The 24907-nt window shown below is 38.5% G+C and overlaps 1 protein-coding gene across 2 annotated transcripts in view; it reads left to right on the top strand.

Moving 5' to 3' along the window:
- The window catches only part of GPAT3 (glycerol-3-phosphate acyltransferase 3), a 61711-nt gene extending 37009 nt beyond the window's left edge, over positions 1–24702 (top strand). The window contains exons 4-13 of one of the 2 annotated variants that reach the window (XM_042936011.1): positions 5177–5447; positions 9174–9248; positions 9772–9861; positions 11976–12069; positions 14443–14558; positions 15763–15818; positions 16342–16427; positions 17945–18073; positions 18558–18637; positions 23425–24701. In XM_042936011.1, the coding sequence (XP_042791945.1) occupies positions 5177–5447; positions 9174–9248; positions 9772–9861; positions 11976–12069; positions 14443–14558; positions 15763–15818; positions 16342–16427; positions 17945–18073; positions 18558–18637; positions 23425–23521 (1094 nt within the window). In that variant the 3' untranslated portion in view covers positions 23522–24701. Of the gene's footprint in view, positions 1–5176; positions 5448–9173; positions 9249–9771; positions 9862–11975; positions 12070–14442; positions 14559–15762; positions 15819–16341; positions 16428–17944; positions 18074–18557; positions 18638–23424 lie in introns of both variants that reach the window. The other variant, XM_042936012.1, reaches the window with a different exon arrangement.
- The last annotated feature ends 205 nt before the right edge of the window (positions 24703–24907 follow it).

Below are 24907 nucleotides of genomic sequence, written 5' to 3'. Positions count from 1 at the left end.
CAGTCATTCCAAGAGTTCGCTCAGCTAATTTAGAGTTAATTATATTTGAGATGGTTTTAACTTTAGCCTCCATTTAACAGGACTTTCGTAGCTGATTATTTATGTACCATGACTTGCTGAGGGCACAGGGCACAGGGCAGCTTGTGCAATTAATCTCTTGCATTAGATAGAGATAGTTTTTTCATTTTATTTTCATTCAAGCATGAACCTTGTTGGGTTGGCCAAAGCGTTCAGTATTAGGACAAAGTTCAAATGTTTATGGCCTTACTGTTTTGATTTATGAAACAAAAGGAAATATTTCCTAGAATCAGGGTCTCATCAGTTTATGAAGGATCCTGAAGGATCAGGACTAATTTGTTGGTGATTTGTTGGTGATATTGTCATTAAGGTTTCCTTAATGACAATAAAAACTGATGTCAAAATTGTGTCTGTGCTAGTTAAATCCAGTATGTATTTTTAATCTATATTTTGAAGACTTTCAGTCTATTTATAAATGTGTCTTCGTGCCAAAAGAAATATTTCCTCTTTTTCTTTCTAATGTGTACTTTGATGCCTGATACAGAGTAAGTATCCCCTATGTGTTGATTGAATTAAATATTTTTTTTCTCTCAGAAGATATACCTAGGGTAAATTGAATCAGTGTTTCTGACCATCGTAGTCAATATAATTCAGGAAGGAAGTAATATTACGTATTTAGTAGTGCTGCTTTTGACATCTAATTTTAAAATAATACCCACTTTCACATTTTGTGTGCCTTATTAAAGAGCTTCTAAGCTGGTACCTGCTTTCTTATAATATAGATCTTTATCTTAGGAAAAATCTTCAGTTTCATGTAACTTTTTTTGGGGGGGGGTAATAGCACATGTGTAGCCACTACTTAGTTTAATAAATAAAGCTTTACAGAAACAATACAATTCTTTGGTGTATCCCTCCCTGATTCCATTCCCCTGTCAACCCCTGAAACTATTACTCTCATTTTAATGTTTATTATTTTTATGCATCTTTTCATATTCCCCCATACATTCATATATCCTTAAATGATACATAGTATTTATTGTTTTGCATTATTCAAGCTCTATAAAAATATCACCTTCCACATATCATTCTGAGTTGTTTGTTCCTGCTGATGTTTGCAAATTACCTAAGGGAGTAATTGTAATAGTTAATTTCTTTTAGCTCTTGTGTAGTATGCACTGTATGTATCCATCTCTTTTTTATATGAACTGCCTTTTAGTATTTATTTTTATTGAGGTATAATTAACACAACAGTAAGTTTTAGGTGTACAACATAATGATTTGATATTTTAATACATTGCTATCTATCTATCTTACGTACCTTTAGATTGATTCCGCTATTTTGCTATTGCCCACAATGTGGCAGATGTTCTTATATATGTCTACTTTGCACAATTTTATAAGAATCTCTCAAGCATGAGGGAAAAGCTCTTCTTTAAGGTGGGATGCCAGATAATACATGTGGAAGGAGTGAGAAAATACCATTTTAGAATACACATAGTACCAATTTATTCAGGAAGGACCATTAATAGCTGCTAATATTGGGTGAAGGTTTGAAGAGCAGGATATTTCCATGGTCTCAAACATTTCCATAGTCTCAATATTTCCATAGTCTCTCCTTTATACATACTTATCGATAATAATTCTCCACTTACTAATCAAAAAGACAAAAATAGTAACTTTATAGTAGAGAAACCTGGTAATAACTATCTTAAACCAAGTGGTCAAAGGAACAGTTCATTAATCGTGGGACAGATATCACGTGTTCCCAGTGTGACGCATGGAGGATACATCGTTCATATAGTATTTCTGCCTAAAGTGTACAACATGCCTCTAACCATGAGGAGACATCAGATTAACCCAGATTGAGACCGTCCACAAAATAAATGGTTTGTAGTCCTAAGAACATCAATATCTTGAAAAACAAAGAAAGGCTGAGGAACTTTTTCATATAATTAGGACACTACAGAGATGACACATACATATCGTGTATGATCCTTGGTTGAATCTTGGGCCAGAAAAAATGATATGAAGGATATTACTGGGACCATTGTCAAAATTCGAAAAGGGCTGTACATTTGTACTAGTATTGTAGTAACGTCCACTTTCCTGATTTCAACAGTTGTACTGTGGTTAAATAAGTAAAACTTCATGTGTTGAGGAAACCAATGCTGAAATATTAGGGGTAAAGGGCATGATGCCTGCAATTTGTTCTCAAGTGGTCCAGGAAAAAGTATCATTTTACATATATCTAGAGATAGAACACTAAAGCAAATGTGACAAAATGTTAGCAATTTATGAATCTGGGTAAAGTGAACTATTGTTGCAACTTTTCTGTAGATTTGAAATTATTGAACAAAAGTCTTCCTGAGGAATATCTGGAAGGAGAATTGCTGGGTCTTGGGCTACGAATTTCTTTAAATTTACTAGGTGGTACCAAATTGTTTTCCAAATTTTCACCAACACTGGATACTATTCAATTTAAAGTTTGTATTAATCTTTATGGGTATGAAATAGCATTTCATTGTGGTTTTTGTTTGTGTTTCTCTGCTTATAGTGGAGTTGAACATCTTTTAAAATGTGTAGTCATTAAGGCTTACTCTTTATGAATTGTTTGCCACATATTTTTAAAACTTTCTCTTATTTTTTTTGTATGTCTTTTCTTTTTTAAGTTTGTGTACTTATTTTGAGAGACAAAGTGCACGAGTCGGGGAGGGGCAGAGAGGGAGAGAGAGAGAATCCCAAGCAGGCTCTGCGGTGTCAGCTCTTACCCCAATGTGGGGCTCAAACTCACAAACTGTGAGATCGTGATCTGAGCCCAAACCAAGAGTCCGACGCTTAACTGACTGAGCCACTCAGGCACCCCTTGTATGTCTTAACATATTCTGGAAATTAATCCTTAGTCAATTAGATGCATTGTAGTCACCCACATACTTTTGAAAGAGGCTTAACAAGGAGTGCCTGGGTGGCTTAGTCGGTTAAGCATCCGACTTCGGCTCAGATCATGATCTTACAGTTCGGTTCATGGGTTTGAGCCCCACTTTGGGCTCTAAGCTGACAGCTTGAAGCCTGGAGCCTGCTTCAGATTCTGTGTCTCCCTCTCTCTGTCCCTCCTCCACCTGTGCTCGCTCTCTCTTGAAAATAAATGAATAAACTTAAAAAGAAAGGCTTAACAAAAATATAAAATTGAGTTATATTTTATTTGAGCTCCACAAAATTAAGTAGGTCAGGGGGGCAGAGAGAATATTGCACATCAAGTGGATAAACGCTGGGGGCTGGCTCCTCTTTACAGATCTGTCTCCTCTCTCAGTTAAATAATGAGGCAACTCAAACTTGAAATTTTATCTCTGGCCCCTCCAAAAAACATTATGTTTAGAAGGGCTGTCCACTTGTCTCCAGTGTGTTTCATTCTGAGATTTGCTGAATAGCTTGTTCTCCCTACCCTTCTAGAGGTATTTTTTTTTAATTAAAAAAAAAAAAAAAAGAAACCCACAAAAACCCTATATATTGCTAAATAATGAAATTCTTGCTCTGCTAAATATTGGTCAGTACTTGGATTGAGTAAGCTGCTCTGAGTGGTATTGCAGTGTTCACAGAGCAAGAGGGTAGTTCACCAGTGACACTGTCTTGGTTCATCCTCTAATAGGAATCAAATCCTTTTCAGAGATGGTGAAGAAAGGTTAAACCACTTAGACTTGATGGCTGGAAAAGATAATCTAATCATCTCAGAACTTGCTTTATTGCTCTAATTTAAGGTGATTAGTTTGCATGTTGGCAAAAACCAAACAAACAAAAAAAAAAAAAAAAAAAAGAAAAACCACCCAAAAAACCCAAAAGGAAAATCGTGTAACTTGAGTCCTGTAAGGAAACTAAAACTTTTCCCACCCCCTATTTTGTAAAGGAGGACACCAACTTAAGTGACTTGTCTGTTTATACAGTCACAGAGCCGTTTTTGTCCTAAACAGAACTTGACCTTGGACTCCAGGTCCTCTTTACTTTCTACTCCAGTGCCTTATGCTTCCATTCCTTCAAAAAACTGATATATCACCTCTTCATCAATGGATGCATGCACTTGTTCTCCAGGGGTTAGGTAATATAGCACTCTTCACTCTCCTCACTGGTTTCCCAGTAAACTGGAAAGTGAGACAATCAAAAGGGATCTTCTTTCAGGGAATTTAACCTCTTAATCTCCATCTCAAAAGAAAAGACTTTTCTACTTTGGGAGGTAAATTCCTTTGCGGCACACCCCAGAGGGGCAATCAGATGGTCTTGTCACTGTGTGTGTAACTACTTTTTATTCAAAGATCTCATCTATGACTCTCACTTAGTAGTTAAACTGGGTGACAGTAGTCATTTTTTCAACTTATGAAATTTATGGTACCTTAAAAATCTTTGAATTATTTTCCTTATGGGAAATACAATTACTGTTTAAGGAGGAAAATCTAGTCGTATTGCCCAGAGATAACTGCTTAATGTGGCCTTCTTGACATTTTTTCTATGCATATATATTTCAGAGTTAGATAGAACTATAGTTTTAGATCTTGCCTTTTTTCACTTAACATTAGAGTATTTATTAACTAGGGTATTTATTAGATGCATTATATCTCATTGTCTGGATCGATTATAATGGAAAATGCTACAGTGAACACTCTTGCCTACATTTCTGATTATCTTAACTATTAATGTTTCCATGAATTCAGTTAATGAACATTGCTCACTTTTTCACAGGAGACTGATTTTCTTATTAAATAATTTTTGCATATTAAAGACAGCAGCCTTTTGCCAATTGTGGTAAAGACCTTTTGCCACTTTGCTTGCATTTTGGTTTCATGGTTTTTATCAGGGGTAAACAGAAGGTTTTATTTTCACACAGTCTAGTTCTATACTGGAGAGTTTGTTCGCTAGCGGTGTGGAGGGAGGAAATGCAACAAGAAAAAGGCTACTGAGGACCAGTAGTGAATTGAAGTCATTCGGTAGAGGCCATTTCATGCAGACTCAGTGATTTCACCTCTTTTCCCACTGTGGTTGCTTGTCTTTTATTTTTGAAATCTGCTTCGTGTTACCCATTAAATCTGTTTATTTGTCTTCTGTACAAAGTTGCCTCATTGGTCAGTTCTTGTGTCCTATGGCATTTTCTCATGTTCTGATGCTTTCTTTTAAGGTATTATCCAAAGAGATGAGTCACCCATGGAAAAAGGGCTCTCTGGTCTGCGAGGAAGGGACTTTGAGCTGTCTGATGTGTTCTATTTCTCCAAGAAGGGCTTGGAAGCCATTGTGGAAGATGAAGTGACCCAGAGGTTCTCCTCAGAGGAGCTAGTGTCGTGGAATCTCCTCACAAGGACCAATGTAAATTTCCATTACATCAGTCTGCGGCTCACCATGGTGTGGGTACTGGGCGTCATAGTACGCTACTGCGTCCTACTACCCCTGAGGTATGTCTCCTGCCCAGTAATTTGATGGTATAATTGGTTCGGCTTTCTTTTTAAATCATGTATATCGGGACATGTAAATCATGTCCCATGAGAGTAGTATGGTACTAATCCCACCCCTTCACACCTGCAAAACACCACCAAATGTGACCTCCACAGGAACATGTTAAGTATCTATTCTCCTTTCACATTTTTTCCCAAATGGAAGTGTTTTTCAGAATCTACTATGTATCAGTCTGGATCCATGTTGTTCTTTCGGTCATAAATAATTTGAGGATGAATAGAAAGGGAAGTAGAAAAAAGAAGAGAGAAGATTTATAGTTTTGGATTCACCAGAGTGTCAACCAAACTATAACTGCCTTTCTTTGCTAGTCTTTAGCAGTTCACAGTTGCCCAGGAGAGAAAAAAATTTCTGAGAGTGGTTACCACATGGGAGAGAGCCATTCAGAAGACTGAATTTGTTCCATCCAGTTCCATTATGATTACTCACTTTTCTCTTTCTTTCTTTTTTCTTTCTTTCTGTCTTTTCTTTTTTCCCCTTCCCTTCCTTACCCTTCCCTACCTTTCCCTTCCCTTTGCGGGGAGCAGAGAGAGAGGGAAAGAGAGAATCCCAAGCAAGCTCCATGCTGTCAGCACAGAGCTTGAACCCATGAACTGTGAGATCATGATCCGAGCCAAACTCAAGAGTTGGGCACTTAGCCAACTGGGCCACCCAGCTGCCCCTCACTTTCCTTATTAAAAATTTCCCCCACCTGTGTCCCCTTCTGGTTCTAAGTTTGAATGCTGACTGAGGTAGGAGGTACCTTCAGGTCCAGTTTACTGGAACCACAGTGTGGAACATAAGATTAGCAGAAGTGACACTGCGCAGTGGGAAGGAGCATGAGTAGCCAAGGTGTATTCAGCATGGTGATGGGAGGTTGTAGGCATGTGTACCATTCACAATATTGCTATTGATCGTCTTGTTTGCTTTCCCTCGACACAGCCTTGGCATCCTCTCAATAGAGTTTTCCAGATAGTTGCTATCAGCCACCTTAAATGGGCACATGAGTTGAAACTTTTTTACCATCCCTCGGGTGGCCTATATTTGCCTCATTTAGGTCTATTACAAGAGTACAAAGAGTACAAAGGTACATTGTGTGTGTGTGTGTGTGTGTGTGTGTGTGTGCACGTGCCCATGTTGCCAGTTGGGGCATGGTTTGTCTTTTGGGAATCATTTCAGCTGTGATAACAAAGTGAAATTCAGGATTTCACATCTACTTTTCCTTCAACCTTAAACCGGTGTTCCCAAACTGGGGTTCATGTACTCTGAGCATGCACAAGACTATCCACTGGTATACATGCATGAACTTTTATTTATTAGAGATTTCTAGTCTATTTATAATTAGAAATTCCATTTATTGTTTTTTATTCTTTTTCTTTTAAGTTTTTTAATACTTATTTATTTTTGAGAGACAGAGTGAGACAGAGCACGAGCAGGGGATGGGCAGAGAGATAGGGAGGGGGACACAGAATCCAAACCAGGCTCCAGGTTCTGAGCTGTCAGCACAGAGCCCGATGTGGGCCTCGAATTCACCGACTGCAAGATCATGACCTGAGCTGAAGTTGGACGTTTAACTGACTGAGCCACCCAGGCGCCCCTATTCTGTTCTTATTCTTAAAAAGGAATGAAACTTCAATAAAGTAGAGTATATAGATTAGCTCTTATATCTCCACTTGTCCCATGAGTCATTCACTGTATCTAAGGCAACGTGGTAAAAAAGTGAGGATTTTGCCACACAGAGTATTTGAGATGCCCTCATTTGTTGGTTAGCTTTTGGCTGCTGTGGCTGCCAGCAAATGGTATTATGATTCTGTTATCTAGTTACATTTAAATAACACTCACAAACTAAAGAAATAACATAAAAGATTCTTGTGAAGAAAGCAGGTGTAGGATAATCCAGTAATGTAAGCACCCAGGAACAGGAAGAAATGGCAGAATTGAGACTCCTACTTAGTACATACTCTTCAGTGTGAAAGAATTGCTCTGAAAATGCTTTATAAGATGAGCTGTTGCTACAAAGTGAACACTCAAAAAGCAGACTGTGCTAAAATTGATTATGTTGATGTTTGCACAACTCTGTGAATAGGCCCCAAACCATTGAACCCTTTAAAGGGGTAAATTGTATGATATGTAACTTGTGTCTCAGTAGAACTCTTATAAAAAACAGGTTGTGACTGAAACCTTGTGTCATCTATGAGAACTCTCATGTTGGCTCCCTTAAATTGGAAAACAGAATTTTTTGGCCTGTTCATCAAGCAAATAAAAGCTTTCAATAGTTTTGAACCCAATTATGAAACATGTTAAAATGTAAGTCCCTTCTGACTTAATGTATAGGAACAAATGATTGCCATTACAGCAGGATAGCAAAACGTTCTTTTAAAACTTTTGCATAATTGGTGAATGAGATTAAGCAGTGATTTAGTTATTGCATCAGTGCTGGCATGAAAATGTGGCATCGAAAGAAAATGGAATCTGAACTTCAAATTGTTCTGTCAAAAGGTCTTAAAATAAGACTTCAACAAGGTTTCACACCTTAAGAAGGTGTTTATAAGGAAGTCCCCCTTATTTTGAAAGATTTTAAATCTCAATTTTTTCTTTTTGGGTTAATCCTACTTACATTTCTAAAGGTGACTATTTTCTTTCTGAAGTGATTAGAATGTATATTAAAAGCACTTTTCAAAACTGAGAAAGTGTCTTCGTGGAGATTAGATGTGAGTTACCACAAACATGCAAAGGGACAAAGGTCTGCATTAAAGGATTTCTACATGGTGATATAATTTGGTGTTCTTAATATGAAAGAGCTTTTCTTGCGATTTGCTATAAATTTTAAATTCCCTAGAGAAAAATTTGAATTGTACCTCCCTCCATCATGAAAAAACACAGAAAAACAAGTTACTTTCATACCTTTGGAAAATATTTTCTTTTACACCCACAGTATGCCCACCAATGTATCCTGAACAGAATTAGATAACTCCTTTCAACCTGACGTGACTCCTTTATACAACATAAAACTTTTTATTATGTAAGATGTTAGTTAATATGAATATATTTTTGAAAATTAAAATAATTCTGAAAAGCAAAAGGGGCAAGCCTTTAAATTTATTCTTGTCACTAACCCACTTAACCCTTTGGTGATTACATAGATTGAATTTGATAGCTTTATAAATAAATTTCCAAGCCTTCTCTATGCATCTATCAACTAGTTATATGCTTGCTGTTGTTTTGAAAATGGTTATCATACTCTACATATTATTTTGAAATTAATTTTGCTTTTCTTTTCTCAAAAGTACCAAGGACCATTCTCCCATGTCAGAATCTATAGATTTACTTGATTCTTTTTTTTTTTTTTTTTTAATTTTTTAATGTTTATTTATTTTTCAGAGAGAGAGACAGAGACAGCATGAGTTGGGGGTGGGGAGGGGCAGAGAGAGAGGGAGACAGAATTTGAAGCAGGCTCCAGGCTCTGAGCTGTCAGCACAGAGCCTGATGCAGGGCTCTAACTCACGAGCCGAAGTCAGATGCTTAACTGATGGAGCCACCTAGGCGCCCCTACCTGATTCTTTTTAATGGCACTGCCATACATGTTTCGCAACTTATTTACAATGTAATTATTTATGAATTTTCAGGTTATTTCCCTCTACTGCTGCTATTCAACTAACTTTCACATTACCTTTTCTTTTCTTTTTCAGGGTTACCTTGGCTTTCATTGGGATCAGTTTGTTGGTATTGGGAACTACACTGGTTGGGCAGCTTCCAGATGGCAGGTGAAATGTTTGCCTCCACCCAGCCATAAATAGGATCGTCCCTTTTCTTGGCCTTATCCTCATAAAAGAATATTTGATTCCTATGTATTGCGTCAAATTTATGGCCTCATCACACTTATTAAAATTTTGCTTACTTCGTATTCATAGTCTTCATCTGATTTGCCACCACACTTTCATATAAATCCTAAGAAATTGTTTTTCAAAGGGGAAATGAAGAAAAGAAAATAGAGTGAGGGACTCAAGGAAACCACGAGAGCGCGTTATCATCCGGTCAGGCTCATCAGGCTGAGACCAGAGAAGCTTCAGCTAATCTTGGTCAGGCATTTATCATGATAGTCTAGTAGGGCGGGAGCTATTTTCCATTAGAATTTTATCCTAATGCGTCAATGAGACTTTAAGAATTGAACTATGCTTGTGTTTCAGAACACAGTATGCTGCTGTGAAGGAGCACATTGAAGTTTTTATTCTATTGTCTCTTAGCAGTGCCCAGAACTGCACCATAAAGGTTTCCTCTTTTTTTCAGCCTCAAAAACTGGCTGAGTGAACTGGTTCACCTGACTTGCTGCCGGATCTGTGTGCGAGCCCTCTCTGGTACCATTCATTACCATAACAAGTGAGTGTGTGCCTGCTTCCTTCTGCCTTTCTGTTCAGGAAGTCCAGCCCATGACTGACCGTAGCAGGTGGAGGAAGCAGATGAAATGAAAGTCCTTCCAGTGTGTTCATTCTTGCTGCTTAGAGTGTCACAGACATAACAATTTTGCCCGAAAACCTTTTAAAAAGCCATCCATTTGCAGAAGGAACATAATAATAGACATGTGATGACACTTAAAAATTGGGCAGGGGTGCCTGGGTGGCTCAGCCCATTAAGCGTCCGACTTTGGCTCAGGTCATGATCTCATGGTTTGTGAGCTTGAGCCCCACTTAAGGCTCTTTGTCCCTCCTCCCTCACCTCTCAAAAATAATGAAAAAACATAAAAACAAAAAACAAAAATTGGGCATTTATGGTGTGCAGCCAGGCCCGAGCTTCTCATAGGCCATCCTATGAGAGAGACACTGGTGTCCTGTTTTACAGGTGAAGAGCTGGGAGCCCTGGGATTGGTTGTCTAGGGTCACATGCCTGGCACGTGGCAGAGTGAGGTTGTGAACTGGGTCTGTCCATATTAAAAGCCATGAAGTTGACAGGCCTGTAGTGTGGAGGAAGGAGGACTGGCCTTCGAGTCTTGAGGCCTGGTTTCCAGTCTCAGTCCCGCTGCTTCTGAAATTCTGTAACTGAGCCTTGAGACAGAACACCCACACTTTGCTTCCCTCACCCCTAACTGTAGAGGGTAGGGGTAGTGGTAGCTAACTTGTTAGCTGATTGAAGTAATTTTGGTTGTTTTAATTACTTTTCTGTTAACTCAGTTTTATTTTTTTACGTTTAATCTCATTGTTTTAAAAGTTCTCTCTCTCTCTTTTTTTTTTTTCCCTGACTGGGTCTTTCTGTCTCATTTGTAGAAGGGAAACATTTTCTCATTTGGCTTTACCATGTGTTACCAACATTGAGAGGCCCCTTAAGTTTCTAAAATTACATGATTTTTTCATTGAGCTGTGAGTTTTGGGGTGAAAAGTAGAAGAAAATGCTTTGATAGAACTGTGATCAAGAAGAGATACTATCTACAGAAAAGGTGCTTTAATTACATAGAGAGTTCGTAACTTATTATATATAGAATTACTTCTAATTTTATTTATTTATTTATTTATTTTAACGTTTATTTATTTTTGAGACAGAGAGAGCATGAACGGGGGAGGGGCAGAGAGAGAGGGAGACACAGAATTGGAAGCAGGCTCCCAGCTCTGAGCCATCAGCCCAGAGCCTGACGCGGGGCTCGAACTCACGGACGGTGAGATCGTGACCTGAGCTGAAGTTGGATGCTTAACCGACTGAGCCACCCAGGCGCCCCGAATTACTTCTAATTTTAAAGAAAACATGCTAAAGTTGTTATGCATTTGGTTGCCTTTCTTCTTTGTATAGGGCCAACAAAAACTACTTTGCTTCATTAATATCAAATACTGGTTGAACTTTAAGATAAAGGTCGGCAAACTATGGGGCTGGAGGCCAAATGTGGCCTGCCATCTGTTTTCTGTAAATAAAGTTTTATTGAAACTTATTCATTTATATATTGTCTGTGACTGCCTTTGTGCCCAAATAGCAGAATCCGGTAGTTTTGACAGGGATTGGCTGGCTTGCAAAACCTAAAATATTTATTATGGCCCTCAGTAGGAGAAGTTACCAGCCTCTGCTTTAGGGGGATAAGAGGGAGGAAACTATAGTAAATTTACTTTTTGGGTCATTGTGAAGCTACTAAAAGTGATGCATTTAAAGAGTGGAATAATATGAAAATACTTACAAAATATGTGAAACTTACATATCACAATATTAAAGTTGTGGAATCTTTGTAATTCAATCTAATATTTTTAAATTACTTTTTCATTATAAAAGGAAAATATGATCATTACAAAAAAACAATGTAAATATATATAAAGGGAAAGTCATGGGCCCCTTCTTCTCTATCTACTTTTACCCCACTCCCATCATACTGCCTAGAAATAACCTTTTAAGATGAGCCCATATACTTTGAAACTGTACTTTTAATGTACTTTTTAAAGTAAAATAGGATGAATCTCTACATGCTGCAGAATAGTGGCTCTTTTCCAGGGTATAGTATTTACCACTGTTTGTAATTGCAGACAGTACAGACCCCAGAAGGGAGGCATTTGTGTTGCCAACCATACTTCTCCAATAGATGTTTTGATCTTGACAACAGATGGATGCTATGCTATGGTAAGAGCAGCTCATTGATAGTTCAAGTAATTGCATGATTTGTGGATTGTTCAAACTTTTAATTTATTTTGGCACAAATTAGAAAGTTTTATATTAGAAAGTGACTCAGTTATACTACGATAGCTGTATGAATTATATAACACATTAAATGAGGACTATATGGGGCAAGAAAAAGAAAGAAAAGAGCCATTATATTTAAGGTAATAGAAAGTTGGGGACACTTGGCTGGAGTATGAGACTCGGTGGAGTGTAAGACTCTTGATCTCAGGGTTGTAAGTTCCAGCCCCACCTTGAGTGGAAAGATTACTAAAAAGAAAAAAAAATCTTTAAAAAATAAAAATGAATAAATGGATCAATCTCTTTTTAAAGAAAAAAAAGATGGTAAAAAATTTAGCTTAGTGAAATATAGACATACATGAACTTGATAGGAATTTACAAAGTTGACTTCATCTTGCTTCTAAAATCCCTGCAATGTTCAATAACACTTCAAGACATTAAAGTCTTTCTCCTTAGAGCTGTGCAAATCCCTTACCAGCCAATTAGTTCTGTCTTCCTTCAGGGAGTCATATACAATTAAACAAGCAAACAAAAAAATCAGACTTTTTAATGAAGATCAGATGAGAAAGACAAATATATATATAACACATTGCCTTTCTCTGTCAATAAGTTCAGATATACAACTCTTGTGCAAACCGCATTTTTTTAATTTATTTTAAAAAAAAGTTTGTTTAATGTTTATTTATTATTGAGAGACAGAGCATGAGCATAGGAGGGGCAGGCAGAGAGAGAGGGAGACAGAATCTGAAGCAGGCTCCAGGCTCCAGCTGTTACCACAGAGAGCCCCATGTAGGGCTCAAACTAAGAAACCAAGACATCATGGCCTGAGCCAAAGTCCAATGCTTAACCAACTGAGCCACGCAGGTGCCCCATGCAACCACATTTAATCTTTAAGTTGTGGAGCTTGTTCTAAATCCAAGGAAGCTTTAACTACTTCTAGGAAAAGACTTATGGGAATTGGTGGTTCTTAACCTTTTTTAGGTTAGGAATCAGTTAATAGTTATGTACTCTTTCTTGAGAAAAACAATGACATACATGTGCATCATACAAGCACAATTTTGTGCATAATTTCAAGATGTTTATGGCTTCTTAGAAAGCCCATGCAAGGACCTTTATGTTAACAATCCTTGGTAGACCCCAGTACAGTTCTGGGTGTATGACAGTTCCTTGCGTTTATGTGGACAAGCATATTCACATGTATTGTATGTGACCTTCCCTGTAATGCAGTGGGATTAAGGCTGAGATTTTGTTATAGATGAGAAAGCAGAGGCTCAGGCATTTTAACCAACTTACTTAATTATGACTTTGTGTTTCTGGGACCATATTTGTTCTCTGTCCCTGTCAACAAAAAGTTGAATAAAACTCATTTGTGACTGAGGGCCTCAGAATTTTGTTGGCTTTTTTATTGTTGTAACTGCAGTTATAATATTAGCCAAAGTTTAGAAAAGCGTAGAGCCTGCTAACTTTCCATTGGGTTGAGTGATATGTTGTACAACTGAAACTAGGGTGCCATTGTGTGTCAACTATACTCAAATTTAAAAAAAATTAAATTAGACAAAAACAAAAACAAACCAAAACCAGAACCCCAACCAGTATCTCCTGGAAATCATGCCTTATCAGTCATAGAGATCAACCTTGCTCTTTTCCCAGCTGCATGATACTCTATTGCATATATGTACCATAGTTTATTCATCTGATTTCTTAAAGTTTGAATATTTAGGTAGTTTCCAGTATCTTGGAATTACAAATAATCTTACAATTAAGACCTCGTGTATATGTATTTTCATCTTGTTGGAGGTATATCTTCAGAGTAAATTCCCAGAAGTGGGATTACTGAGTTGAAGGGTAAATGTGTATGTAGTTTTGATAGATACTGCCAAGTTTTCTTCTGTGGGTGTTATAATCTCCCCCATCTCAGGCAATGTACGAGTGCCATTTTCCATAGTCTTGGCTCCGAGTGCATTGTTAAGCTTTTGAGTCCTTGTCAGTCTGATGATTGAAAAATGGTATTTCAGTGTAGTTTTAATTTGCATTTCCCTTATCTTGACTGAGTTGAAAGACCTTTACTTTTTAAAGCTAGATTATAACTAGTGTAGGAACACAGTTTAAATTCAAAGGTGCTACTAAAGAACACTTTTTGCTTATATCTGGCCATTCATATCTTTTGATTAGACTAAGAACTTCAGTCAGTAGAAGAAGGCCAATCTTTTCTCTTGGTGGGGAATACGAACTTACTGGTACTTTAAAAAAAAAAAAAAAGCTTTCTTTGCATATCTGTGCCTTTACATTTTTCTTTTTTTCTAATGGTACTTCTAGGTTGGCCAGGTTCACGGTGGATTGATGGGAATTATTCAGAGAGCCATGGTGAAGGCTTGTCCACATGTCTGGTTTGAACGATCAGAAATGAAAGATCGACACCTGGTCACTAAGCGGTAAGCAGAGACATTGCCCGGTGTTCTTTGGGGTAACATAAAATCTGATAAATCTTGGCCTTCCTGCAAAGACAGCAGAGCAGTACTAAGGATTAAACCTAAAATATATGGGGTTTTCTTTGTGGTTGACTTTTTTTTGCTGAATCACCTGTCTGAGCTACATTCTTAAAAATTTGAATTCTGTAGTCATAGTGGGTTATAGGATGAGATTAGAAGTCCCATACATTTTGTATTGCTGTGGTTTAGGTATAGTCCAGTCCCTGAATTTTCAGAATTAAAACTTACTACCACGAAAGTTAAATAATTGGTAACTGTTTGCTGAGTAAATAGATGGCTGATTGTTTGCTGAATGTCTGTTATCATTTAAATCCATCAAGAGACTGGCAGAGCTAATGCTCTTTATTGGAACAGAAGAAATCTCTGGGGTTTGGGATTGAGAGGAGCTATCAGAAGCCTTTGTTGGGAAACAACAGCTTTTTGCCTGAGGCCTTTAAGTGAAGGCCGTCTGGTTATTGCTTCTAGAAACTTGAAGGTAGGGCATGCTTTTTTAAGAGTAAGATGAAAAGTACTTGTTGAAATCTGTTGAAGGTTAGTGAAACCATTCCCCAGTTGGAGATTATTTAGCATGGGACACGGGTAGCTGTAATTTCTCTCTCTCAGTCTTACCAGTTTCTGGTGAGCAGTTGGGAATATAAAGCTGGCTGCAGGGGAGACAGGATCTAAGCCTGGAAGAACTTCCATCGTTCTCAGCTTTCTGGCATCTCTATTACATATCACAGGAAAGCTGAGCCTGACTCTTTTAAGGAATTTCTTTATACTCAATGGCCATAAGCCTGACAGGTCCAGTGATCAGTATTCTCATTTTTCAGATGAGGAAATATAAGTACATGGAGAAGGGTACAAACTATATGACACGGGGGGCTCCAGAGCTCATGTCACATGACTGCCTAGCGTTCTATTTTAAGAGTAGGCAGAAGGCACTGAAAACTGCTCACTTTGAAATGAGAGAAATTAAAATAGTACAGATAGCATTATGCTTTTTAGAAAGGGACCAACTTGAGTTTTTCCCTTTACTTATGTCTTATTTTTCCCCCTCCTTATTGCTATACAATTATATTTGTGCTAGTGGAGTGTAAACACCAAAGTGGATTCCCACCTCTATTTTTATAAAGGTAGCATTCTGATCCTTTATTTTTCTTCACAGACTAAAAGAACACATTGCTGATAAGAAAAAACTACCCATATTAATCTTTCCTGAAGGTAAGAAGGGTAACTGCCTACCAAGCTATAGTTGATACCAACCAGCACCAAAAGTATGTGAGGCATCGGATTGTTCTAGAAGTTCACTCTTAGTCCAGATCTCTGCTGTCCTATAGGAATGGGATGGCCTTCTCTCAGCCAATAATCCCTTGCTTTCTTTTGACATTTGATGGAAGGCATGGTGCCTCTTTGATCTTAAAAGTTATTTCTGGGTAATGAACTTGTACAGGTAGTGTTCCTAATTTTTTCAAGTATTTTTTAAAGTATTAAAATTATCACCTGTTGTGCAAAAGTTTTATCTCCAGAGTATTTAATAACAAAGTAAAAGTTTGTCTTTAAACTTGCTTAGAACTGTTGAGTTACTTAATTAAGCAGGGACTGATTTGTGAAATAAGAGTAAACTCCAATTTTGCTAGGATTTGAATATTTTATTTTGTGTCAAAATAATTCCTTTTAAAAATTTGTTTAAAAGAGAAAAACTGCCTTTAAAAATAGTCACCATACCCTTTTCTCCCTTCTGCAGGGACTTGCATCAACAATACTTCAGTCATGATGTTTAAAAAGGGAAGCTTTGAAATTGGAGGAACCATACATCCAGTTGCAATTAAGGTAAAACAGATATACCCCCCCGCCCCGAGGCTCCCAAAAGGGGAGTGACTTGGTAACTTTATTTTGATATAACTTCAGTGTTAAAATCTGTAAGAATAACAAGTGCTTGTATACTCTTCCCCCGCCCCAGCTTTATTGGAATATAGTTGACATATAACATTGTGTAAATTTAAGGTGTACAATATACAGTGTTATTAACTATATTCACCATGCTGTGTATTAGGTCCCCAGGACTTGTTTATCTTAATAACTGTAAGTCTGTTGTCTTTGACCAATATCTCCCCAGTTCCTCCACTGTGCCGTCTCTCCTCCTCAGGCCCTGGTAACCACCTTTCTAATCTTTGTTTCTATCAGTCCAGCTTTTTTAGATTCCACATATAAATGAGGCTATACAGTACTTACCTTTCTCTGTCTGACTTATTTTACTCCTCATAATGCTTTCAGGGTCCATCTGTGTTGTCACAAATATCATCTGTATACACACACACACACACACACACACACACACACACACACACACACCACATCTTTATTCATCTGTTGACATACACTTAGGTTGTTTCCATATCTTGGCTATTGTGAAAAATATGCTGCAGTGCACATAGGAGGGCGGATATCTCTTCAAGATCTTGTTTTCATTTTCATTGGATACATACCCAAAAGTGAGGTTGCTGGATCATATGGTAGTTCTAATTTTTGACTTTTTGAGGATGCTCTCATATGCTGTTTTCTATAGTGGCTGTACTGATTTATGTCCCCACCAGCAGTGCACCAACGATCTCTTTTCTCCACATCTGTTTTTCCTTTTTGCAAATCTGTTTTATATCCTGGGATTCTGTGTGAGATGTAATTGAAGAAAAGGATTGGTAATTTGCTGCTAACCCAGAATGTTTAGAAACCACAACTTTAGTTAAACTTTCTCAGTTTGTAAATTGAGTCTCAGAGATGTCGTGTAATTTGTCTCACAGTTATACCGTTACTTGGTGGAAATATTGTGCTGCCATTATGTTAGAGATATTTAGCCAACCAACATATTCTAAAGACCTGTTGTGTATAAGGTCTTCCTTAAGGCATTTGTATACTCTTTATTCAGATTCACCAACTGTTTACATTTTGCCCTGTTTGCTCAATCATTCTGTCTCTATTGGTACATATACAGACGGGTTCCAGGGGACTATGTACCAGGCATTGTATTACCTGAGGACACGGTAATAAGCAAAAGAGGTACTGTGCCTACTTTTGCTCAATTTCAGTGAAGTGGGAGACAGATACTGAAGACTCATGTGGATAACTCTCTTATTGCAGCACTCTGGGGCTCTGGTCAGAGGAGTTAGCTGGCTTGGTTTACTTTTTTGATCATTTCTATCAAGCAAAGTAGCTTCTTTTTCTCTTGGGGTTCAGTAGAGATGTTTGGCCTGTCACCTCGGAAACACTAATGTGGATAAGCCATCACTTAGTTCATGACTGCAATGTTTTTTCTTTCTTTTACTTCTTTTTTTTTTTTTTTTTTTTCCCAGTATAACCCTCAGTTTGGGGATGCATTTTGGAACAGTAGTAAATACAACATGGTGAGCTACCTGCTTCGAATGATGACCAGCTGGGCCATCGTCTGTGACGTGTGGTACATGCCCCCCATGACCAGAGAGGTATCCATAGATAACAACTGGTCTTTGGTGCTTTATCCAGTCAGATCCAGGGGAGAACACTTTTCCCTGAAAACCTGGGTGCCTGCCTTCCTCACAGTAGCAAGAGCTGGGCTTCCTTTCTGCTTTCTCAGCAAACGAGTCATTTAAAACGAAATGTATTTTGGCTGTCTTCAAGTCAGGCTCTTTTATATTCAGAAACTCTTTTCCATAATGGTTTTTATACTTGCTGTTGGTTTAGCGAACCTACAAATATTATGGAATGTTACATATTGGTAAGGCTAATAATATAAGTACACGATAAAAATTAAACATTACAGCACTGCATTTTCTTGGCAGACCAAATGATATTTGCTATGATTGAGAACAGAACTGAGCTAAAAGGTGACTCTTACATTTTAAAACAAATCTAAATGATTGTGAGATATTTTAAGAATTGTTTGAAAACTCTATTCCCAGGATGTACTTGTAATTTTCTTTTCCCCAGGAAGGAGAAGATGCTGTCCAGTTTGCTAACAGGGTTAAGTCTGCTATTGCTGTGCAGGGAGGATTGACTGAGCTTCCCTGGTAAGAAATTTTTTAGATGTACTATCATTTCTTTTTCGTTAAAAAAATCACTTTTATTTTGCATTATTTATCTATTTATTTTTAGAAGTGTGTTTCTTTTGAGAGAAAGAAATAGTGAGCGAGCGGGGGAGAGGGAGAGGGGAAGAAAGAATGTCATACACAGGCTCCACGCTCAATGCAGAACCTGACATGGGGCTTAATCTCATGACCCTGGGATCATAACCTGGGCTGAAATCAAGAGTTGGACACTCAACCACCCAGGCACCCCCCAAAAAATCGTCTTTAGTAATGTCATTTATTGTGCTAGCTAGCCAGAGGTTTAGCTGAAAGAGCGGTTTACTTAAATACCAATGGCTTAAATAAGGTAGAAGTTTATCCCTCTTGCTTAAACACAGGCTGCACAGGCTCGTATAACAGCTCATTCTGTATCCCATCCTCAGTGTGCTTCCACTTTCGGGTCCAGGCTGATGGCTTCAGGGCTACTCCATGTGTCCAGAAAATGGCCAGTAGGGAAGACTTAAAACAAGGACACCCCTCTCATTATTACCATTATAGGTTGGACCAGCCACTTCCATTTGTATCCATTGGCTAGAACTCAAGTAATATGACGGCAACCGCAAAGAAGGCTGGAGAATGCCGTCTTTGTTCTGGAAGGCCATGTGTCTAGCTGAAATTTAGCATTCTTTTACTGAAGAAGAACGTGAGAATAGATTTGGGGTTGGAGAACGGACCCTGGGAGCAAGGGGCAACTTATAGGCTTGTTCATATTTAATGCTAGCTATAACTAAATTAGAGAAAACTTAAAAACTTGAAAGGAAATAAGTGGAATATTTTAGTTATGGAAACTTTGGATTTAATTTTTTCTTTATTTGTTTGAGGAAGGTTGTAGGGGAGTGTAGTAGTCTGCTTGGGCTGCCATAACAAACTACCATACATGGGGTTGACTTAAAAAACAAATCTATTTCTCACAGTTCTGAAGGCTGAAAATCTGAGATTGGGGTGCCAGTAAGGTCGGTTTCTGGTGAGAGCTCTCTCTCCCTTTTGGCTGGCAAATGGCCACCTTCTTGCCTTGTGTTCACACAATCTCGTCTTTGTATGAGTATGGGGAGAGAGAAGCGAGCAAGCTCACAGGTGTCTCTTTTTATACAGACATTAATCCTATCTTGAAGATTAGTGACCACTCTTCTGACCTCATCTAAACCTCATTACCTCCCAAAGGCCCCTTCTCTAAATACCATCATATTGGAGGTTAGGGCTTCAATATATGAATTGGGTGGTGGTGGTGGGGGGCGGGGGTGGTCGGGAAGGCATAAACATTTAGTCTGTATCAGTGAGGGTTAACTATATACCTACATTATAGTGGGAGATTAAATTCTCACACACACAGACATTATGTTAGCAAGCTTGCATAAAGCAGTTCAAACTTTGGGGCACCTGGGTGGCTCGGTTGGTTAATCGTCCACTCTTGATTTTGTTTCACGTCATGATCTCATGGTTCATAAGTCTGGGCCCTGTGTTGGGCTCTGTGCTGATAGTGCAGAGCTTCCTTGGAATTCTTTCTCTTTATCCCTACCCCCTTCCCCTGCTCTGCCTCTCTCCCTCTCTCTCTCCCCCCCCCCCCCAAAATAAATAAAAAATAAACTTAAAAAAAACCAGTTCATACTTCAAATCCTGTAAGTTTAATAAAGTCCCTCTGTTTATCATTTTTGGTGTTTTGAAAACACTGCATGAAAAGTTCACTTAAGGCAATTATAGTTATGTTCTAGGAGCAGGATTTGACTGAGTCAGGTTGTCAGCCAGTTCAGCTAACTGCAGAGGGACCCGGGACTGCTCAGGAATTAGCCTCTGGAATAAGGGCTTGCTGGGTTCTTATACTCCTTTATGCAAAGGTGGGGAATGTCTCTAGAATATTTTATCCATTCATATACCTTGAGTACAACCAATTTCACCCAAGAAACCTGTTTCTGGCGTCTGTTATGCTAATTAGGAAGGCAATCATTTCTGTAGTGAAAACCCATTTCTAAAATTCATTATGTGAATTAACAAAGGTTGGGAAATTGATGGGAGACAGAGATAGCTGATGCCTTATAGTGACACCTTTGGAGGGTGGTCTTCTAAGTAAATGCCTGGCTGATCATCCCCAGAGTATGAGTTCTTGATTTAGGGCAACTTGACTGGTCCTAAGGCCAGGACTAGGGTCAAGACAGGTTAAAACTAACATTTGTATCACACTACCTAAGCTGAAATAGGTGAAACTAAATTACAGACATCATAATATCATGAAATGACAGGCTTACACATGTCCTAGTTTATCAATGCCCTAGTGAATCCAAGTTCACTCTGGATCTGGCTTCCTCTTTCCTCATTGTTTTCAGTTCTTTACTCTCCTTCCTCTCACCTGACATCAAAGCCCTCCTCCTGCCCTGAAGCCATATGAAAATCTAGGAGTTTGGGATCAGTAGCCTCAGACACCAAAGAAAGGAAGAAAGTCTTGAAAGACAACAGCCTAAGGAAGTCAGCCACAGGACAGATCCCAATCAGATTGGCTTAAAGAAAATCTGTCAGATTTTGAGAATTTTTCAATTTCCTTTTATTGGGCCATATGCAAGGCTCACTGCCTTTTCAGGTGTACCTGTCATTCACACACTGAGTATGAATTAACATGTCTACATGGCTTTTTTCCTAGATTAAATGAGAATTCGGTTGTATCATCTTAAACAGGTTTTTACATATGGTTGCTGCTATCCTTAGGAGCTCAGGTCTGCTGCCATTGCAGAGGGGAACTGGGTAAAACTTTAAAGTCTCTAGAGGGGGCAGGTCACAGTTGGGGTGCTCAGAGCTGTGTGTGATACCTGGGTGCTTGGGATAGTTGCATCAAAATAATGTCAGGATACTCAAGGGCAAATGTTTTTAACTGTTTTGTCAGTTTTGGCTTGGACCTTAGGAAAGAAAGAAAGGCTTTTCTTCTGCCTCCCCCCCCCCCCCCCCCCTTAGTTCCTACTATTCAGAATTCACATCAGTGCTATGAATAGTTAGAGGCAGCTCTTCTGGATAAAAGAGGCTTTGGGGGACAATTCTGGGGAGCTAATAACAATTTATAACTTTGTTTCATGGAAATTTCCTACATCTGAGCCCCTGGAAGATGGGTGGACTTTAGTCTGTTTTTAAGTTGAGGACTCACTGGCAGGCTGAGTCTTGGTTTTGACTTCAGAGGCCAAAACATTGCAGTGGTTCAGGCGGGCGTCTGTTTGTAGGTCAAGTTCTGTCCTCATGGCAGAGTTTACAGGCTAACCTGTGATCCATTCATCATCATCAGAAGGCACTTGGTAAACATTTGTGTTTAACTGGGTTAAAATTAAACAGGTACCGTATAAGGTAAGCAAGTTCACCATCTATGCTCTTAGGAGTTAAAATCAAAAACATTAGATTAGGAGAGAGATCGTGGCCCCTTATAGTCCAGTTCTCCTGTCAGAGCTTACAGTTTGTTGTTCCTTTGTGTTGACCAAAGAAGGAAAGGCATGCAGAGTCCTTATAACCCAGGCAGCTCTGTGTTTTCACCACCGTGGAGAGAGTTCAAAGATTCACAGACTCTGAATTAAGGAATGCTACTTACATAGGCACTAACTACTGGTTAAATGCAATTTATGATTTTATTGTTCGTTTTTATTCTGAGTCTGTTTTGTAATATGGGAGATCATTAATGCTTGAAATATGTAGTGCTTGGAATGAAAATACAACTTTTCATTGTATTTTCCTATGTCTTTCCCATATTTTCTATGTATTTTCCATATGTCTTCCTATGTAGACATAGGAAAGAAAGGAAGAAAGGCTTTGGTTTGAATAATGATTAACCCACTTATCTTTAAGGAATTTACCCGTACATACACAGTACCCTCACCATTATTTGAGTGTACCTTAAATTTTCCATATGGGTTTTCTAGTAAGACATAGGTTGATTGGATGAAAGAAAACAATACTTTGCTTTCCTTGCAGAAAAAGACAGGCAAACAATCCTAGTTTTAATATAAAGTCCAGGGGCGCCTTGGGTGGCTCAGTTGGTTAAGCATCTGACTTCTGCTCAGGTCCTGATCTCTCAGTTTGTGAGTTGGAGCCCTGCGTCTAGCTCTGTGCTGACAGCTCAGAGCCTGGAGTCTGCTTCAGATTCCCTGTCTCTGTCTCTGTCTCTCTCTGCTCCTCCCTGCTTGCAATCTGTCTCTCTAAAAAATAAATAAACATTTAGAAAATTAAAAAAAAACATGTAAAGTCCAAATATTGAATATAGCAACCCTAACTTCTTAATTTTTTTTTTTCCAGTGGTCATTCATTTTTGAGAGAGAGACAGAGTGCAAGTGGGGGAGGGCAGAGAGAGAGGGAGATATAGAATCCGAAGCAGGCTCCAAGCTCTGAGCTGTCAGCACAGAGCCCAATGCAGGCCCGAACCCACGGACTGTGAGATCGTGACCTGAGCCTAAGTCAGACGCTTAAAAGACTGAGCCACCCAGACGCCCCTAGCAACCCTAACTTCTAAAAGGAAACTGAGTGGAGATATTATTCTATATTTTAGTTAAGCATCAGAGAGATCGTTCCTTCCCCAGAGTAACACACATTTAGTTAGCGGTAGAACAGAGACTGAAATCTTGGTCTTTCTGCTTCCAAATCCCATGTGCTTTGCCCCATTGTTGACCAGCCACTTAAAGTGTCATGGCACCACACAGTGTGTGTTAACAGCAAATGCTTTTAAATCATTGCTGGGAATATCTTTTATTTATTTGCCTTTCTATTCCCAGGGATGGAGGGCTGAAGAGAGCAAAGGTGAAGGACACCTTTAAGGAAGAGCAGCAGAAGAATTACAGCAAGATGATTGTAGGCAATGGATCTCTTTGAATCAGACTGAATCCCACCCTGGTGATAAAATTTGGCTTACCAGAACTAGCCCCTAGAAATGGAATGTGTTGTTTTTGGTGGGGTGAGAGGGAGAGTAGAGTATTGTTTTGGTTTACTGTTTTTGTTTTTTAATGTTAATCTTTTCTATAGGATGAATTGTCTCTACCTCTTTACGCCAGAGGCAGAACCCATCTGGGGCCCTTTTTGGCTTTTGTTGTCATATCAATAGCCTCATGAATTATAAGGTAGTTTACTGACTTTAAACAGATTCTGTCTTGTGTAAAATGATGAAGTCATTGTTGATTGAATGAAATATTTGTACAGGAAAAAGTGCTTCTAAAACACTTTTGGAACTCACTGTGTTTGGAACTTGTTGATATGGCAATTCTCAAAAAAAAATCCCCCAGGCTCTTTTGATGATTTGTTTTCTCACTCCTTCTCACCACCCCGCCCCTCCGCCAATCACTTAAACAGTGGGAGTACACATCAGTTCAAGGTTACTGCCAGGGTTGTGTTCCACTGCAAGGTTGAAAAGAAAAATGAGGATCGTATTTAGGAGAAAGGACAGATTTGTGGCCACTTGATCTGAAAGTTGAAAGCAAATGTAAATATTTTTTTACTAGTGTGTTAGAAGAGAAGTATTACTTGGTGAGCTTTACCGAAGAAAGGTGAATGCAGGTTACTGTGTGTGTGCACTTGTATGTAGGCAAGTTTTGAATAAACAACTTTTTAGCTGGCCACTGGTGGTAAAGCTTTAAGGTTTCCTTGTGGTTACAGTAGAGATCTATACGTAGTGCCTCTCCCATTTACGGATTTGTTTGATTTTGTACCGAAGCATATTTTCAAACAGGAGGAGGCTTTAACAACAAAAAAATCACTTTGTCTTCAGGGGAGGTATGAATGAGCCAGGCGTGTGTGCTGCTCCTCACCCTCTACCCCTTTGAGGTTTATTTCAGGATGTTCCCAGTTTTTTAAACAGAAGAATGAGTGGTAAAATTACCTTTTGGAAACTGAGCCTTAAATTTTTTTAAGGGGAAGATAAGTGTTTCCCAATTTACTCAGTGTAAGCAATGTTTGATAGCAATATAACACCATGTTAAACTCTGGGAGTGTTCCATCTCTTCTGGTAACTGTGTACCAAATGTGAAACTGTCTTACAGTGAATATAAATAAATTATATATTTCTAAATGTGTGTTGCATTATTTTCCCTCACCTCTACCCTCTTCTGGTCTGAGGAAGGTTAAATTTTTTCTTATTATAAACAAGAATTGTTTGTTTTCCATATCAATTACATAGTTAGATTATATTGGACTGGAATATCTGAGAAATGAGACCATGAACAGCTAGTTTTGGTTTGTTTTTTCTTTTCTTTTCTTTTTGATATG

This window comes from Panthera leo, chromosome B1 (assembly GCF_018350215.1).
Source record: "Panthera leo isolate Ple1 chromosome B1, P.leo_Ple1_pat1.1, whole genome shotgun sequence".
Lineage (NCBI taxonomy): Eukaryota > Metazoa > Chordata > Mammalia > Carnivora > Felidae > Panthera > Panthera leo.
Note: the sequence above shows the minus strand (reverse complement) of the source record. Positions and strands in the feature narration are given on the sequence as shown.